The sequence below is a fragment of the Cheilinus undulatus genome, linkage group 22, assembly GCF_018320785.1.
Source record: "Cheilinus undulatus linkage group 22, ASM1832078v1, whole genome shotgun sequence".
In the NCBI taxonomy this organism is placed as follows: Eukaryota; Metazoa; Chordata; class Actinopteri; order Labriformes; family Labridae; genus Cheilinus; species Cheilinus undulatus.
Genome location: NC_054886.1, coordinates 9,987,932 through 10,004,407, shown reverse-complemented (window position 1 = coordinate 10,004,407; position 16,476 = coordinate 9,987,932). Strand labels below are relative to the sequence as shown.

The window sequence follows — 16,476 nt, the reverse complement described above, 5'->3', positions numbered from 1 at the left end:
TGTTGGGGGGCAAGTAGGGATTTGATAGAGAAACTATCAAAAAGGCCATGTTTGAGCTGTTTATAACTAAGCATTTAAAATACAACAATTAAACCATTCCTAATTTTTAAGCTACTTTTGTGCCCCGAAAGTACTGAAATATTCAGGCAAAAAGTTAAAGGCAGGTAGGAATTGAAAAAGCCTCGGTCTAAAGCCTGGACAAGCTTTGACACACAACGCTCATGTATGATCCATTTCTGCAGAGTGGTTCGGTTTGGTTCGGTCCAGTTTTGTCACATTTAAATTCTGATCTTACCTGTGTTTCCTCAGCTGATTTCTCTCCAGTCTCTCTCGTTGTGACAGGAAATCGATCTCTTTTTAGAGATCCAGATCATTTTGCTCACTTCAGTAGGCAACCACATGGCTCTTCATTTGGTACCAGTTTGGCTTTTTAAATTTAGATGAAATAACGATAAAGGGATGGAGGAAAGGAAACTGGCACTCAAACTGGAGCTAGCTACAGGGGCTCACATAAAGGAGCCATTTAGAAGAACAGGCTCGTTCATACACGGCTCATCATCACTCAGTGCTTACCCAACAAGGTTTATTCTGTTGATAGTACATCACTATTTCAATTAAAAGCATATTTGTGACAAAAGAAGGATATTTTTAGATGTTAAAGGGGCTCAGGTGGCCCTTATCTCAGTACTAGACTCCTCTAGCCTCTGGTCTACCTTTATCTGGATAGACCACACTAGGAGATCTGCAGGACTGAGTAATTTGTGATATTGATAACCTCCATGCCAGGTAAATCTGTTCAACTGTGGTAAAAAAAAAAAAAAAACACTTTTTTGTTAAGTACTCAATGTATGTAGAAATGTCCTGATGATAATTGCGGCATACGTGTCCATTTAGAGATGTACAGTATTAACGTTCCTCAGTTTGCATTCATTCCTATGACTGTCCCCCACTTCCTGACCCCCCCAACGGAAATTTACATGCTACCAGAATCATGTGACTATGAATATCCTATGTCCTCTTACTGAGTATATTCAGCACACGTTTCACCAAGTCATTTAATATATTGCTGCTTAGAATAGTGTGCACTGTATGTAAGTAATGAAACATTATCTGACTGGGAAAAAAATCAGCTAAGTAGACAATCACATCATCAGCGTAGATGAATATCTGGCTTTTTCATATCCTCTATGAAACTGGAGCATAAAACAGGCTACAATTAAACCTGAAAAGATCCTTTGGAGACATCCTAATGACCAGAAGACCTTCAAAACTAAAGACAGACCCTTAGGTCTAACCTGTAGTTTGATTTCATGCTAGTTTGGTTAACTGAACAAACTTGTTTTCCATGGATCTTACTGAGCAACTTTAGTGCCTTTTAATTCATTGGAAGAGCAGCTAAGATGATTAGAGATGATTAATTTTTGGAGCGTGTGTTCAGGACTGAGTCAGAAGAAACACCATTTTGTAGATTTATGATAATTTTTTCATGTTTTTTGGACGACAGTGTAGCTGTTTGGCTCAAAAGGAGAGGTTTTCGCTGTGTGTTACACGCTGGATTCTTGTTGGGGGAAACGTTCACTGTTAGTTTGGGGATTTGTTGACAGAGAGGAACAGAATCTATCTGCCTTTTTCTTAACCTAGAATCTCGTCTTATTTTCCTCTCTCTTTTCAGACCGGTCCCAGGTGCCAAACCAAACACAGCCTCGCCTCCGCCACGAAAATGACCTTCTCCTCCGCCCCTTCTCCCCCACTCCGAGGAGGCAGCAGCTGACAGCTTATTTGCACTAAAGAGACTTTGGCTGGAGAACCAGAGAGCTGTCGCAGACACCAGAGGAGGACAAACACAAAGTTCAGACCTTTCCCCCGAGCCCCTCTTCTTCCTCCTCCTCCTCGTCCTCCCAGCGTGCTCACATTAACCACAAATGACGCGGTTTTGCACGGAGGCCTTGCAGACTGAGACAAGTGTCATCGCTGGGGGGCGGTCACATTTGCCAAATGAGTTTTTTTTAGGAATTTTAATTGTTTTTTTAATCTGTTAATGCTGTCTGTGTTTAAAAATGCTTTTTGTAATGACGGTTGTCTTGTTTACAGTTTGTTTTTCCGTCTGGTTTTATGATTTGTGTTCTGTGCCAAAGAGGTCTCTTCATAGCTGGGGTGTGTCCCAAACATTCATCAAGTTTACCACAACTCCTCCATCTTTTTTAGGTTTTTATAATTTATTGTATTGTACCAAGAATGTTTTAAATACAGTAACAGAAGCCTATGAGAAGGAAGGAGAGCCAATCACACAGCAGCTTCTTTTCTACACTGTTTACATGGTGGAGGATCTGCAGGACACACCCCCATCACTCATGTTGATTTGAATGTCTTTGCTGTGTGTTATAAATTTTCAATTGTTACATAAAATATTTTTACAAAACTATTACACTGCTTTCTCTTTTTTTCAGCTGACTTTAGCTAGATTTAGCTATTAGGGTTCCAGCCCAAAGGTGCAGAATCAACCTGTGTTTGTGTCTGCTTCTTACCTGCAGCGCCCAGCTCTGCAGCTGCCGTGCACTTCCCAGCAAATCTCAGCCTTTTTAGTCAGTCTCTGTTTCAACAGCATGCACCAAGATTTGTCTGTAGTGCATGCAAGAAGCGCCACTCTGCTCTACAGCCCAAAACACCATGCATAGACTAGTGATTGTTTATCTCACCACTTGTTCACCATTGCATCAAAACAGACAGCAGATCAGCAGCTAATCCACCTCAGACAGGCAAAGTAACATACTGTTCAGGAAATGCATGCTATTATTACTTTACTGCAACAAAACCCTTTGATTACATGACACAGAATGTCCTAGAAACACAAAACTTGCCAGCATAACTGGAAATCCTTTGCATTGCCTTCCCAAGAAATATGAACAAAATTGGCACTGTAATTAAGAAAAGATTTGTAAAAGGCAGCACCCCTTACACCGTAAGTCAGCTTGTCCTTAAATTTTATGCGCAAGTCCTGCTCAATATGCTCTACTAAAAGATCTCTTGGGCCATGAAAGATGCACAAATTGCAGCTTGTGACTATCAAGTTCCATCTTGGGCAATATTTAGCACTATTTATGTGGAATTATGTGAAGAGCTCGTCACTGCAGTCAGATAATGTTTTCCTTTGTAAAATGAATCTGTCATCTGTGCCGTCTCAGGCTCAAATTAATCAGTCAGACACGAAGAGAGGCTGATAAATATTTCAATTACTCTGCCACACAAAATCATATCAAACACAATAACATTAAAAATGTCATCGTGACAGCCTCTTTAATTTCTGTTTGAAAGAAAAGATCATCAGGGTAAATGGAGACAAGGAGTGGGAAACCTTTAAAGATCAGGGATATGAACATTTCACTAGTTATGCAACTAATTAAAGGTGATTACCATAAAACTTCAAATTACAGCCCATCCCATTTGAATGCCCAGTCCACTGGACTGTCCTGGATTTGATGCAAATTTTGGAAATTTAGAAAGGTTCCATTTCACAAACAAAGACCACGCAAATAAAGAGATGGGTTCAAATAATTTAATATTAAGATTATAAGAGTTGAGAAATAATGGGATGAAGGGATAAGGGCAAGGGTGGAGGGATGGTGGGATGATGGTAAGAGTAGAGGGATGATTGGGTGATGGTAAGGGTTTAGGGATGAGAGTATGGGTCATGGGATGAAAGATGTGGGTAAGGGTTAGGGGATAGAGGGATGAGGGTAAGGGTCAAAGGATTTAAGGGATGAAGGTAAGGGTCAAGGGATGAGACTTAAGGGTAGGGGTCAAGGGATGGTGGGATGAGGGTAAGGGTCGAGGGATGTTGGCAAGAGGGCTATAGTCAAGAGGTGAAGAGTAGGGCCATGGGATGAAGAGATGCAGCTTAGGATCAAGGGATAAAAAGATGATGTTAAGGGTCGTGGGATGAGGAGATGTGGGTAAGTGTCAAGAGATGAAGGACTGTTGGTAAGGGTTGAGGGATATGGGGAAGGGTGTAGGGATGAAGCAGTGGGGGAAGAGTTGAGGGATGAATGGATTGTGGTAAGGGTTGTGGGAAAAAGGAATTAATTTATGAGGAACCAAGCTGATAACTGCAGGGATGATGATAGGCTGCTGTGAGCTAGTTTGATCCACAGAAACCTGAGAATTTTAGACTTGAGTTGGTGGCGTTTGTCTTGCTCTGAGATGGATGATCAACTGACTTGAGCAGGAAATGGTGCGGTTAAAGAAAGTTGGAGGTGTTGAGACCTTGAGGAGCTAGATGACTGCCTGGTGTCTGCTGATGTTGGCAGGGCCTAGGACCAGTGGAGTTGAGACCCTGGCTGGGGGAGCCATCTTCTTGTTGCGCTCAGTAACCCTATCCCCAGTGATTCTTGAATGTCAACAGAGAGAAGCTGGAGTTGGTAACAAAGGGGTTTGGGTGGGAGGGATGTGAAAGCAGAGTCATATACGTTTGGCAGCAGAAATGGGAATTGATAGAGGCTTGATCTTTGTTCCTGAACCAGGTTTACCGTATAAAACTACTTTTAAAGACCATTATGCAAATAGATGCTTAAGGGTTAGCTGCTGAGGAATAGACTTCAGTAATGTTCTTGGTCAAAACTCTTAAGCTCTCCTGATTTAGCAGCAACAAAACACTTTTAAAATGCTTTGATATGTTAATAATCCACTGCTGTTTCCTTACGTTCAGTGTTGAAGATACTCTCTTGTCTAACAGGCAGAAGGTCTGAGTGATTCACCCAGGAGAACCAGTGAAAGAGGTTTTGATGAACTTCCTCTTCTTATTCCAGCCTACATCTTGTTCAGAAGAAAAGTAAGGAAATGTAGTCGGACTGAAGTAACTCTTCTTCTTTGTCTTCTCTTCAAACTAAAGTCAGTTTTGATCTCTGAGCAGAGTAGAGATGATCTTCTACTTCCTGTCTGCTGAGCGAGTATGAAAGCTTTACATCACAGGGAGTCTCCACTCTCACCTGCTCTTAATGGATTCCACTCTGTTGGAAATGAGATATGTGGAAGAGTCAGCTCTCTCCTCCCTGAAGACTAATGCTTTCAGAGTCCGCACATCGAGTGGACCGCCATCGGACAGCGAGGAGGAATGGCCTCTTGGGGAGATATATTGATGTAGACGTTTTCCTAGCCCATTACCAGGACTCCCCGGCGCCCAAACAAACCTGTGGGGTGGATTCAGAGCCAGACGGCAAACGTGATCTAAATTTAAAGAGGTGAATTTTTTCAAAATGGCCGTCTATAAATCAAGCTCAGTGTAGCCTCAGGCCACAGGTGAATGAATACGCTAATGTTTTTCTGCAGGCTAGCTCTCAGTGAGGCACATTAATGAAGAGAAGGGTAATAAAAGAAGACACAGCGACTCAGGTCTGTTGTCACCTCAACTGCACTACAGTTTAGTTTCATGCCAGTTTGAATATGGCCTACACAGACGCCATGTTACACTCAGAAATACAGGAAGATGTTTCATGAGAATATTAACTCATGCTGAATGTGACTGCACCCTTCACTTTTTTACATTGAGGAATATTATTTTGAAATTGTTCCACAATTTTTAGGTTTTACTCAGATTGGGGAACTTGTTCCCATCTTTACTTCTGAGCAACTCTGCCTCTCTAAAATGCTCCTTTTTTACTCAGTCATGTTATCTGTTGACTATTAACATAATTTGTTGTAAAATGCTCCTCCAGTTGTTTTGTTATCAGCACAACTTACATTTCCAGCCTTTTGTTGCCCCATCCCAACTTTTTTGAGATGTGTTGCTGCCATCAAATTCAAAATGAGCTGATATTTAACATGAAATGTCTCATTTTTAACATCCGATATGTTGTCTATGATCTATTGTGAATACAATATGGGACTTTAAGATTTAACAATCATTGACTTCTGTTTTTATTTGCATTTCACACAACGCCCCAACTTTTTGGGAATTGCAGTTGTACGGTATAAAGCTCAGCCATATAGTAAGGATGCGGTAGAACTATTTCTAAATGATTGGCGTCATTTCCTTATACCTTTCTACAGCGGTGCTTCCCTTACACCCTTTGGAGCCATTACGTCATCACGTAACACTCGTTATAACGCCAGCGGGAAACGTTTAAAGCCAGGAGAAGCTCACTTAACGTGTTTTCGCATAAGATTTCGAGAGATTCAGTCATTTTGAGGTTTAGTAAGGCAAATAAAATGAGTTCTATGATATACATGCAATATTAAGGTTATCCAATCGCAGAGCTATCGGGGCAGAGCTAATTTAACAGGTGTGCATCATTAAGGAACAGCAGCAGTAACAGGAGACTACCAGTGTTTAAGGTAAGATCGATTTATTTTACTCCCTGGAAATATATTCAGAGGGTTTGTAAGTGCCTATGCTTTTGAATATGAATAAATATAACTTAATAGTAAAATTCGGCTTACATTAATGTGACTTAAAATGATTATGTTTTAAGTTAAGTTTGTTTTTGCGCTCATTATTGCTCCTTTTGTGGTCTCCCAAAGCTAGCATGTCATTAAAGACGGTTTGGCGGGCTTCGCTTCTCAAAAGAGTGAGAGGGACTTCCAAAAATACCCTGTTTTTTTTTAATAACTTGATGAGAGTAGTGAAGTCACTGAAACGTCGATGTTTGTAACTCGCATGGCTACTTGAGCTAGTCAAATGTATTAGAAAAGTTTTCTTAGACCCATGAACTAGCAGCTAGCTAGCGTTGAAGGAAACCAGATTAGCCGTTAAGCAGTATGTTTTTATGTTTAGTGATAAACTGAACAGTGCTAGTTCCAACAACCTTAAGAAATGTGCTCTTAATAATAGAAACACAACTATATTTAAGACGTAACCATTCTTTTTAGGCTTTAAATTATTCCAGATTTAAGTTTAAAGTCTTGAGGTAATTTTAGTTATGATTTGGCGCTTTAAAAAAGTAGACTAATTGATTGTATTTCATAAATATTTATTTGTTCAGTCGCCTTCCATTAGCTTGCTATTCCCGACCTTAAGCATTGCTCTGACAGTTTGCTGTAAAAACTGCCTTCCTGTATTAACCCACTCCTAAAAACATCTGTCACCAACTAAAAGAGTAAGATGTGTTTCAACATCATTTCTTTAAATAAGATTAAAAACAGGCTCACAATGAACCCCTCAATATGTCACCTATGTATAATCAAGGGTGTTTTAACAAAAGGGTCCAGGACCTGGATCAGCGTACACACGACCCCTAAGTCCACTAAATCCACTTTTTTCCATGTCTCCATTTTTAACAGCACACTTCATATCAGTATGCACAGTTTTATTAATTAGTAGAGTTTTCCTTCTTCACCCTTTCCAATTAATTTTGAGAAACAGACCATCATGCCAAATTGAGTCAAATGCTTTTTTGAAATCCACAAAACAAATAGATTTTCTGCTTGTTTTTGTGAACATGTTTTTAAATCAGTGTGTGGAGGGTGTAGATGTGGTCTGTAGTTCTATGTTTTGGTGTGAGCCCCATCTGACTCTTGTTCAGGACATTATGTTGGCTGAGAAAGTCCTGCAGTCAGCTGTTGAGGATGCTGCAGAATAACTTCCCCAGGTTGTTGCTGACACATTATCACACACAAAATCTGCATGGAAATGGTCATTTAGAATAATAAAATTAGTGAGAATGATATAAAATATAAGAGAAAAAGATCATAAGGTGAGAAGATGACAACACGATTTGCCTATGTTATTGCACAACCCTCACAGCCCCAAGAAACTTTATTTAAATTTTAAATGATGTGGGCACAAATAAAGTATTTAACCAGTTCAGTTCAGATATGGAGGATGCTGTACCGTCTGCCAGATGGTGAAAGTTCATGCTCAGAGTGGAGGATGTGAGACGGGCCAGACATACCAGTCCTCCACTTTGAGTGGGTTAAAAACTTTGTGTCGCTTCTTGTGTGCAGCTGTGAAAATGCTGAAAAATACATGCTTTTCAGGTCAGAAGTTATTTACAGTACGGACTAAATTTATCTTCTAGAGCAGTTATGTTAAACCCACATGGGCCAAATGACCATTTCTGACTTGTGAAAAACACGCAGCACAAAGTCAACATGTGCATGAAAAATGACATGAAGATAATCTACCCCTGTAGGTAAATAAAAATGATCCTACATGAAAGTAAAATGAAAACTCCTCGTTTAGACTACAAATTAAAAAAAATGTTTTATGGTCAGTAAGTGTATCACTGTTGATGGTTCTTTTTGTAATTTTACTGTATTTAATTTTTCTTACTAAGCATAGCATGACATACCATAATCAAAATCACAGATAGAAACAGAGAGATAGAACAGATTGTTGTAAACAAAGTTGTCCTTCCCATTATCTCCTTTCAAATATATCTATCTTAAACGCGTGATCTATTACCCTGCCCTACCAGACAAAATCAGTTTAACCAATAAATTATGTCAACAAAACTAAAGGATTGGACATCATGCAATAAAAATATATGATTATGTTGTATCTGTTGTTTATTTCTGTCTCCAAACAGTCGTCTGTGCAATCATGAGGCTATCCATCACTCAGAACCAGGCCAGACAGCTCCTGCACAACAAGTTTGTTGTGGTTCTTGGAGATTCAGGTAAGAGGCATCAACACAAACTGGAGTTAGAGAAGTGTCAGCCCTCAAAATGTCCTTTTTATTTCATAATCTTTGATTATTTATCTGATACAGTATTTAATACTTTGTCATTATGACTTGAGAGTCATGTCTGTGGTCGGCTATGTATTTGTGGGTACATTCTTTGTGCATTTTTTTTGTACTGTATATATATTTGTTGTATTGTCACTGTAGCATTTCCATATTTCAATTTATATTGATCTTTGTACAAGGTATTGCTACGCGTTAGAGCCCCTAGCAGGAAATCTATGAAGTTAATTTCATTGTATTTTATTTTGAAATGTTTACCTGTAGACTTCCTGTATTTAAGGCGCTCTTCCGTGCATTGTTTCACAACGCTGAGGAAGACTAAGTCGAAACGCGTCCGTTGTGCCTTGCTGCCTTGAATAAAACTACTAAAAAGGACATTTTGAGTGCTGACACTTCTCTAACTCTAGTAAGTCTTTGTCTGGCACCTTTAAAAAGTTTTTGTGCTTGGAGGGTGCTCCTTTCTTTGCTTTTTTTTATCAACACAAACTGACCTAAACCCAGTTTAAACCAAAGATTCACAACACTCTGACACTGTTATAGAAAGGACACTTACAGCTGTCAGAGTGGATCAGCTGGAACCAGGCTGGCTGATGATTGTCAAGTCCCCAGCAGCTGGTTTTAGAGTGTTTCAAAAGCCACAGTGCAGTAGTCGGGTGTAGTGCAATTATGTGGCAGTTTTTATATTTTTACCTGCTCTTTTTATTTAAGAAACAATCATTTATGTAAGAAAGTAAACAAGGAGGCCTGATCTTTTCAGGCCCAGGGGATGAGACGCGCTGTTCATAAGATGCACTTTGTTTATCAGTGGTTGTGGCTCAAACATCATCAAGAAGCACAGCGTTATGATCAGGAGTTCCCGGGGTGAAATAAAGTCTCAGTAGCTGGTGTTTGCTCTGCTTATCAGAGGTGACACCATTTCCTCTAAAAGACCAAATTGCTTCAGGAGTAACCAGAGGAAACTGACAGAAGATGGGATGTCTCTGGCTTCAAGCTCACAGCGCAAGCCTCCTGGGTATTTCACTGAAGCACCCTCTCATTTTTTTATGTTTTGATTTTTTGATAAAAGTACAATTTCAACCTAAGTGAGTAGCTATTACTGTCCTCACTCATATCGTTCGCTTTAAGTTGAACACAGCTACAAGACAGGCTTGAAAGAAGGCTTGTCGCTATCAGAACAGTACATCAGCTCTCCTGGTTGTAGTGGTCTGAACTCGAAGGCTTTCAGGATGCTGCAAGTTTCAACTCTCAACTTTGGGAATTTTTGTTCTGATCTGAGCTTTATTCTCTCAGCTTTTTCAGTGGAAATTCAGCCTTATTAGAAATCAGACGTCTGTCTGTCCTGATGGTTAAATCCTTAAATGTTCTCAGGAATGTTCTGACATGTTTTTTGACTGGATCACATTAAAGCGGTGTCTCACTCACTTGACATTTCCTTGATCTCTCAGCTCTGTATATTTCTATTGACTGACGTATGGAGATTTTCTTCTTTTGTGGCTTAATCCTGTCGCCTTTGTTCCTTGATTTCAGTGCAGCGCGCCATTTATAAAGACCTGGTTCTGCTGCTTCAAAGGGATCGGTATTTGACTCTGTCTCAGTTAAAGACCAAGGTAAATATTTACAATCTCTTAGTTCACATGAGACAGCAGTGACGTGCCCGTAGTCAAGCTTCTTCCTTCTCTAAATCCATGTTTTTTGTTAACTTTGTAACCTTGGCTCAGTTTAAATGATTGCTCTGTGCTCTTTCAGTTGAGAGTAAATCAAAGATGCTTGAACAGGCTTTGGTGATTAGAGTTCACTTTTATTTACTGGAAATTAAAATTTAAAATGAGCTGTCGTGATTGTGAGTTTAATAAGCCAAGTACTTACCAATAAGACTAAGAAATGACATGATTAGCATGTAGCACATCCACCAACAGATATGAGAGATTACATAGTAGTTCCTGACCGGTGATCATGAATGACACAATCAAATTGGAAGTAAGAGGGATGCAGCTTGATAACTCCTGTGAATAAACAACACATCCTAAAGGCAGATATGTTGTCAGAGCTCCACAGACTTTCCTCAATAATTAAATAGTCTGATTCTGCTTTAGGGGGAGTTCTCCTTTGAACAGGACCTCCTGATAGAAGGGGGTCGATTGGGTGCGATGAATAATGGCACAGAGTACAAAGAGGTCCGACAGTACCGCTCAGACCATCACCTGCTGCGGTTCTACTTCCTGACCCGGATCTTCTCCTCATACATGAAGAGCGTCCTGGAGGATTTCAAACGAGGAATCAAACCGGACGTCATCATAGTCAGCTCCTGTGTCTGGGACATCAGCAGGTAGCACAGCCGTGTTAGGCTTTAATTTCTATTTGAACAAAGTGTCTTTATAAATATCATATCCAAGTTGTTTGTGTCCATATCAACCCTCCTCAGTGGTTTACAAATAACCAGCAAGCTTATATATAAACTTGTAGTGTTTTTTTACTCCCCGGACAAGTCTATGAGTGTGTCACTGAGGTTCTTGGTGATCTTGGGCTGTTATAACTGTTGGTAGCACCATTGGCGAGCAGGTTTAATAGGTCTGTTGGTTCAGCCTCTTGGTTGGTAAAGCAGCTCCATTGGAGACATTGGTCGCTTTTTCATAATGGAAGAGAAAGCCTGTGATCTACACCCCCCCTGTGATTTTTATTTTAATATTTAGTGGTCAAAATCACAATAAGCAGGAAACTAACTGTCACAGAGAGGCTGTACATTATGATTCTATTTGTTTAGCCAAGTTCTGAATCAAATGTAAGGCTAAAATAATTTGCTTGTCTTCCACAGCACAGTCAGTCCAGAAAGTTTACACCAATATCAGATTGGTATTCTGTATCAGCCGATACTCAACGCTGATACCTCTGTGGTATCGGAATCTGTATTCGGAAGGAAAAATGGTATTGGAAAATCTCTAGTTGTTAGTCCTGGACATGCTTTCTCTTGTGGCTGAGGCTTGCACTATCCCGGCCTACCTTGCTCACACTGCCATCCTGTGGGAAGATCCAAAGAAATTCTCCCAGCCTGCTCAACACTCAGACCAAGTGAATGTCAAGAACTTCTGCTGCAGTGCCATTTTGAATGAAGAGTTCCTAAAATAATGAATTTTGGTGTACAATGCTGAATGAAATTTAAATTCTCACACAGCAGGACTGTAAACCTTTTTCCCCTTCGGGAGATTTCAAAAACAGACTATGGTTTATTTACCTGGCGAATTTTATTTAAATTTTTTATGGTACATTTGAAAAAAGTGGTCTGAGGGTTCAGTTACTCATTGAGTACTCCTAAAAAAAAAATGAAAAGAGCTCACAGTAGCTCATCTCTACTCATTACCTTTATTATTGCATTGATTGAGAGCCCCCTGGTGGTTGATGAAGGAATGTCAGCATAGTTTAGAGACCAGAAGACAGAACTTTGCTTTATTTTTTAATACTTCTGTTCTCACATGTATGTACCACCGCTGCTGAAAGTCTTGTTTGATTTCAAAGCGATTTAATGAAGTCTGTGTCACTCTATCTGCTGTTAAAGTCTCCTCAGAGACGTCTGAATAGATTATTCATTATCCGTCTTCTGTATTTCCTGACAAGCTCTTAAAAACATCCCTAGCCGTCACAGTCCGCCTGCTTCAGCTGCTCTGCAGAATGAAAATCATCACCTGCACAGTGTCTGCACTGAAATGACAGTGATCTCTGGAGAGAAATGCTTTGAATTTTATTAGGATGAAGCTGTTTTTTTTATGTCACTGCACATCTTCGTCCCCCGCTCGTTTGTTTGGCTTAAATTTCATTAAAGTTGAATCTTGTTCGGGCTCCGTCGGAGTGAGTGGGACATGAGTGTGAGATTAATTATGCACAGAGAACACGAAGCAGCTGTCACCAGAGAAAAATCAAAATAAAGCTCCTATCCTCTTATCCTCCTGCCCTTGTTTTCTGGTAGCTCTTGAACATTTTTTTCCTTCTGCTTTGAAAAAAGAAATATTCAACTTAATGTCAAGAATTAGAACTGAACAAAAATTATGGACTGAGGGCATTTTCACTGTAGGTATGATTTTTTTTTTTTTTTTTTTTTTTTACTGCTGGAGTGTGAATGCCCCCCTCTTCTCCCTCCAGCAGTGTTCCTTCATAGAAAAATGACGTGCTATACCTCGTTAAACCGTAATCTCACTATTAGACCTGTCAGTCAAAATTAACTGCCTCACAGTCATCACTGTTTACCCAGCATAGTCCTGTCCCTACAGCCGTCACCCAGTCAAGTCCTGGGTTACTTTGCTGACACATTACTCAGCCAGTGATCATGTAGGTGTGCTTGCTTTGTTCCTTAGTCAGTCAGACGGGGGGGACTTTTCTGTATACCACCTGTGTCAGACGTGACAAACAGAAAATCAAACACACAGTGTCACATAGGACATCAGCATAGTTTTCACAGTGCTTTTTAATCAAAGAGTTTTCATGCATTTGGAAATCCTTTATGGCTGGAATACAATCTCTGGTTCCTTTCATTTCATTTTTGAGGCTAACTTATGAGTTGCTAACAAGAACAACCAAAATATTCCCATGAATTTTTTTAAATGTTCAAATATCAAGTTTATAAGTCCAATCTATTTAATTTGTCTGTAGCAACAACTTGTTGAGCAATGCTTGAAGTATTGGAATATATTTCATAGTTGGCACCATCATGTAAAGAGGGTCTGGAGGTATTTTGTGCATCAAAAATGTATTCCCTGCATTCTGGTCCATTTAATGGAATCAAATTGTTTTCCACATTGATTTCTGTGTCCACTTTTGTGTTTTTAAATCTATTTTAGTGTCAGTCAGGCACATTTTAACCATGAAATTTATGCTAAAACATGTGGGCAGTAGACGGAAATCAGTCAGCTGCAGCTTTATACAAGTAACCTGTGTATTAATTTAAGACAACAGTTCCTTTATCCTTATTTATAGACTAACAGCCTTTCTCAAACTTCAGTATGCTGCAGCCCCAACATAAAAACCTGTGTACAGCCATAACAGTAGATTCAACCATTTACCTTTTATGTATCTTATTTTTGTTTCATAAAAGCAGAGTTTCAATGCAAATGTTCTCCTGTCAGGTACATTAACATTATTCAAAGTGTTTGTAGAGATCACAAAACAATTTATGATATTTTGTTTAAATCAGGCATCTGCTAAGACACTTAAATTTTCATTTCTAATATTTATCATTAACACACTACGTGGTCCATCTCTGCTCAAAAAGTATTAATGTCTCTGAAGATGCTGTTAGACATTCAACCTCCCTAGAGTGTCACCAGTCAATCCAATACCAGTGCGACACTGGTTTATAAGACAAAATAAATGATAAAAAATGGTGACATGAATTGAAACTTCTGGCTGTGTTTTGTTACTTCTGAGTCTTAAAATAATAACATGTAACCAAAAAATGTATTATGATTTAAAACAATATATTATGTTATATAAATTAAATTTATTTATGAGATTTGTAATTATTTTAAAAGATTTCTCCCAGTCCATCTCCAGTACTTCTTGGCTTCAGCCCACACTTTTGGAAACACTGGACTAACAAAATAAGCGAATATAAATATAATCTAGAATGTGATGAATTTCTATGATATTCAAAGAGGTCATGACCTTAATTTATTTTTACTTATCTGGATTTATATTTTTTAATTCAAAGAGGGAAACCAAGTGGTATTTAATAGTTTTACTCGTGATTACATTATCCGGTCAGCTAAACCTCATGCGAAAAGGTGGAGACACCTGTTAGTAAGTTTGTAAAGTGGTGAATATCAGAATGTTTGCTGTGGAGATTTCAAAAAAGGATCACTGATCATCTGTCTCTGCTGCTCTCTCTCCTCTGCTGGTTGTGGTGTGTCTGATCTCTGCTCTCCGTTTCTTTTTGTGATCATCAAAAAAGTTTGTAATCTTTGTGCAGATTGTGCAAATAACAGTTTTTGCACAGTGATAGTTCAGAAAATCACAAAGCGGTTCCATACAGCCCAATTAGAGTTCCTTTGGACTCGGTCTTAAGTTTTGTTTTCCTTTGGTGCCATGAATCAACGCTCCATTGGGAAGCAGAAGGGGAGAGTGACTGAACATAGATCTAGACATACTAGAGCCAATTCTACAATAAAATGGCTTCAGCAGATCTTAAAAACATTCTATTTCCTCACGATCTATGATCATCCTATTATGCAGCCCTAGTTTGAACCTTACCTCTGTCTAGATACCACAATTGCCAGGATTTTAAGTGATTATTGGGTAACCATAGGACAGAAGACAAACACGATGAGGTGATTTTTCTGTTTTCCTCACACTGAAGGGGTAGCTGCTGCTGCTGCTATGTGTCTGTGAGCAGTTACTGCTGGACTTGATAGAATCATGAGATTCTTCTCTTTAGCACTGTGTAGCTAGACCAAGTTTACTCAGTATTTCACATTTGTAGCTGGTGTAAAAGTCGATAAATTCCAAACATCCTGAATAGCCAGCGTGGGTGACAGGTTAAAAGGGATTTATTTTCTAATCATTATCAAGGTTATTGCAGACAAAAAGGTTAAACTTTACAAAGTTTTGTAACTAAAAATCAAACCAACTTAACAGCACCATGGCTTAGCACTTGTGCATGGTTGCTTCACATCTGTACATCTAAAAAAAGCCTTCTGTTGTTGAGCATTTAATCCTAGAGGGCTTTTATTTCAAAAAGATTTATGAAGTGCTGTTCTTGCAGAGTTATTTATTGTACCTGCTTTGTTTTTTCTTGTTTTATTCCAGGTATGGAGCAGGAAGTCTCGAGGAGTACAAAGAAAACCTCCACCAGTTCTTCAGCCAGGTTAAAAACATTGTTCCTCTCGACTGTCTCATCCTGTGGAACATGGCCATGCCGCTTGGCAGGAAAATAAAAGGAGGATTCTTGGTGCCTGAAGTGAGTTTTTCTCTGCGTCTAAACACTACAGAACCTGGTTACACTTCGAAAGAAGCTTCATTATATCGCAGAGTACATGACCCAAAATAAGAACTGAAGCGTAAATCTAGGTTTTGCGCCATAGATTGTCTTTTTTCTAGGTAACACAGGACCTTGGCATGGATTAAATTTGTGAGTTTTGGCCTCAGAATGAGAGGAATCATATACACTTGGGGCCCTTTTCACATAATTAAATGTAGGCATCCTGAAACAATCTTTGCAGGAGAACGCCCTCACTCAATACAGGCCCAATAAAAGTTATTGTTTTTGCCACTGACTGATATAAAGGAACCCTACATTGAAAGATAATTTCAGGAAAATATAAGATAATCCGTATGTTTTGAGTAAATAAGTCCTCCATATTTCAAAAGTAAACCTATGCATATGTGTATTTTACTGTTATTGATAAATGGGGGTTTAAATCTCCACCATCTATTGATCTATTATTAAAACTGTGTCCTTACAGGTGAGTCATCTGGCCTCCTCGCTTCGTCATGATGTGATTGAAGCAAACTTCTACAGCTGTCTGACTGCAAAGGAGTACAGCCTGGATGTCCTCGACCTGCACTTCCATTTTCGCCTCAGTCTACAGCACCGCATGCTGGATGGCGTCCACTGGGACGCTCTGGCCCATCGACAGATCAGCAGCCTGCTGCTGCATCACATTGCAGATGCATGGGGGGTCGACCTGCATGAGCCCCCACCTTTCCAAGGACAAGGTGAGTGCACTAAAACTGCTGTTTTTTGTTTTTTTTTATAAATTCTAAGTTTTGCAATGTGTGAAAGCAAAAGCTTGATAGCGACAACATTACAATTTAT

At 39.4% G+C, this 16,476-nt stretch overlaps 2 protein-coding genes across 3 annotated transcripts in view; both read left to right on the top strand.

The window, feature by feature from the left end:
- Positions 1-2,422, top strand: part of adam19a (ADAM metallopeptidase domain 19a) — a 253,726-nt gene extending 251,304 nt beyond the window's left edge. For both annotated transcript variants that reach the window (XM_041779714.1, XM_041779715.1), the window contains one exon: positions 1,673-2,422. In XM_041779714.1, the coding sequence (XP_041635648.1) occupies positions 1,673-1,724 (52 nt within the window). In that variant the 3' untranslated portion in view covers positions 1,725-2,422. The remainder of the gene's footprint in view (positions 1-1,672) is intronic.
- A 3,652-nt stretch (positions 2,423-6,074) lies between these two features.
- Positions 6,075-16,476, top strand: part of fam113 (family with sequence similarity 113) — a 32,697-nt gene continuing 22,295 nt past the window's right edge. Inside the window, exons 1-6 of the mRNA XM_041779603.1 lie at positions 6,075-6,327; positions 8,520-8,609; positions 10,206-10,285; positions 10,772-11,004; positions 15,468-15,618; positions 16,124-16,376. Of these exons, the coding sequence (XP_041635537.1) occupies positions 8,534-8,609; positions 10,206-10,285; positions 10,772-11,004; positions 15,468-15,618; positions 16,124-16,376 (793 nt within the window). The 5' untranslated portion in view covers positions 6,075-6,327; positions 8,520-8,533. The remainder of the gene's footprint in view (positions 6,328-8,519; positions 8,610-10,205; positions 10,286-10,771; positions 11,005-15,467; positions 15,619-16,123; positions 16,377-16,476) is intronic.